The sequence below is a fragment of the Mesitornis unicolor genome, unplaced genomic scaffold, assembly GCF_000695765.1.
Source record: "Mesitornis unicolor isolate BGI_N332 unplaced genomic scaffold, ASM69576v1 Scaffold43426, whole genome shotgun sequence".
Taxonomy (NCBI): Eukaryota; Metazoa; Chordata; class Aves; order Mesitornithiformes; family Mesitornithidae; genus Mesitornis; species Mesitornis unicolor.
In genome coordinates, this window is record NW_010192455.1 from 1 (window position 1) to 1084 (window position 1084).

General features: G+C 59.7%; 1 protein-coding gene across 1 annotated transcript; it reads right to left on the reverse strand.

Moving 5' to 3' along the window:
- Positions 1-3: 3 nt before the first annotated feature.
- On the reverse strand, positions 4-812 carry LOC104542706 (transcription factor SOX-9-like; the record flags this gene model as incomplete). The annotated part of the gene is made up of 2 exons (XM_010187101.1): positions 4-68; positions 559-812. Coding segments are annotated over 2 exons (319 nt in total), but the record flags the coding sequence as incomplete, so codon positions are not given.
- Positions 813-1084: the final 272 nt, after the last annotated feature.

Genomic DNA, 1084 nt, shown 5'->3' on the forward strand with positions numbered 1-1084 from the left:
GTCCTGCTTGCCCGGCTGCGCGTCCGTCTTGGGGGTCGTGGGAGGCGTGGGGGGGCCCTGCGATTGCCCTGTGGAAGGAAGGAAAAGGCACAGGCGTGAAGGGGGTGTTGCTCCTACCATGGCCAGACACCTCTGCACCGGAGCTGTGATAACGCTGTTAATCCTTAACCCGTGGGGTGGCTGCATGGGAGCGCATTGGGTTTGGAAGGAGCTGCGCTGGGTAACACAAACAGCCTCAGGTGCGAGGAACATGGACCCGAGCCCTTATCAGCAATGGGTAAAATTACTGAGCTTTCAGAGATGAAAAAGCAGGGCCCACTTTTCATTATTATTTTCTTTTTTAAAGGACAAATTCATGTTTCTTGGGCAGAAAGGTAGAAGTGGCCGCAGCGTTTGCGTGCCCCTGCTATGGGCAATGCTCATGGGCAGCTCTGCCATCTCCTTCTTGCTGCATTTGTGGGTCTGCCCCCCTTACCCACCCCCAATTTCAGCCTGGTTTGGGATGCAACTTTTCTCCGCCTTGACTTAACCCCCCCGAAACACCTTGTGGGTACCTACCCGAGTGCTCCCCGGGGGAGTGCACCTCGCTGATGCTGGAGGACGACTGCGGGGAATCGGCCTGCAGCGCCTTGAAGATGGCATTGGGGGAGATGTGGGTTTGCTCCGAGCCTTCCTCCTGCTCCGCCTGCCCGTTCTTCACTGACTTCCTCCGCCGCGGCTGGTACTTGTAGTCAGGATGGTCCTTCTTGTGCTGCCCCCGCAGCCGCTCGGCCTCCTCCACGAAGGGACGCTTCTCGCTCTCGTTCAGCAGCCTGGGAGGGGGGCACATGGGGGGCGAGGGGTCAGCTGCAGCTCATGGTGGGGGGACATTAGCAGCTCTCCCCCATTCTGGCACTAACACCAGCCTAAACCTTTCCCCTGCACTCCCCCGACTGGCAATGCAAAGCCCCCCACAGTGTTGACCCCCCTGGTCTGGTTGTCACCTCCTTCTTGCCCCCCTCAGATTGCTGTGGTGGCCAAACAAGAGGTGCAGGAGTGGTGGCAGGGTCCAGCCCTTGCCCTCCCCAGCTTGTGCCCCCCTCGG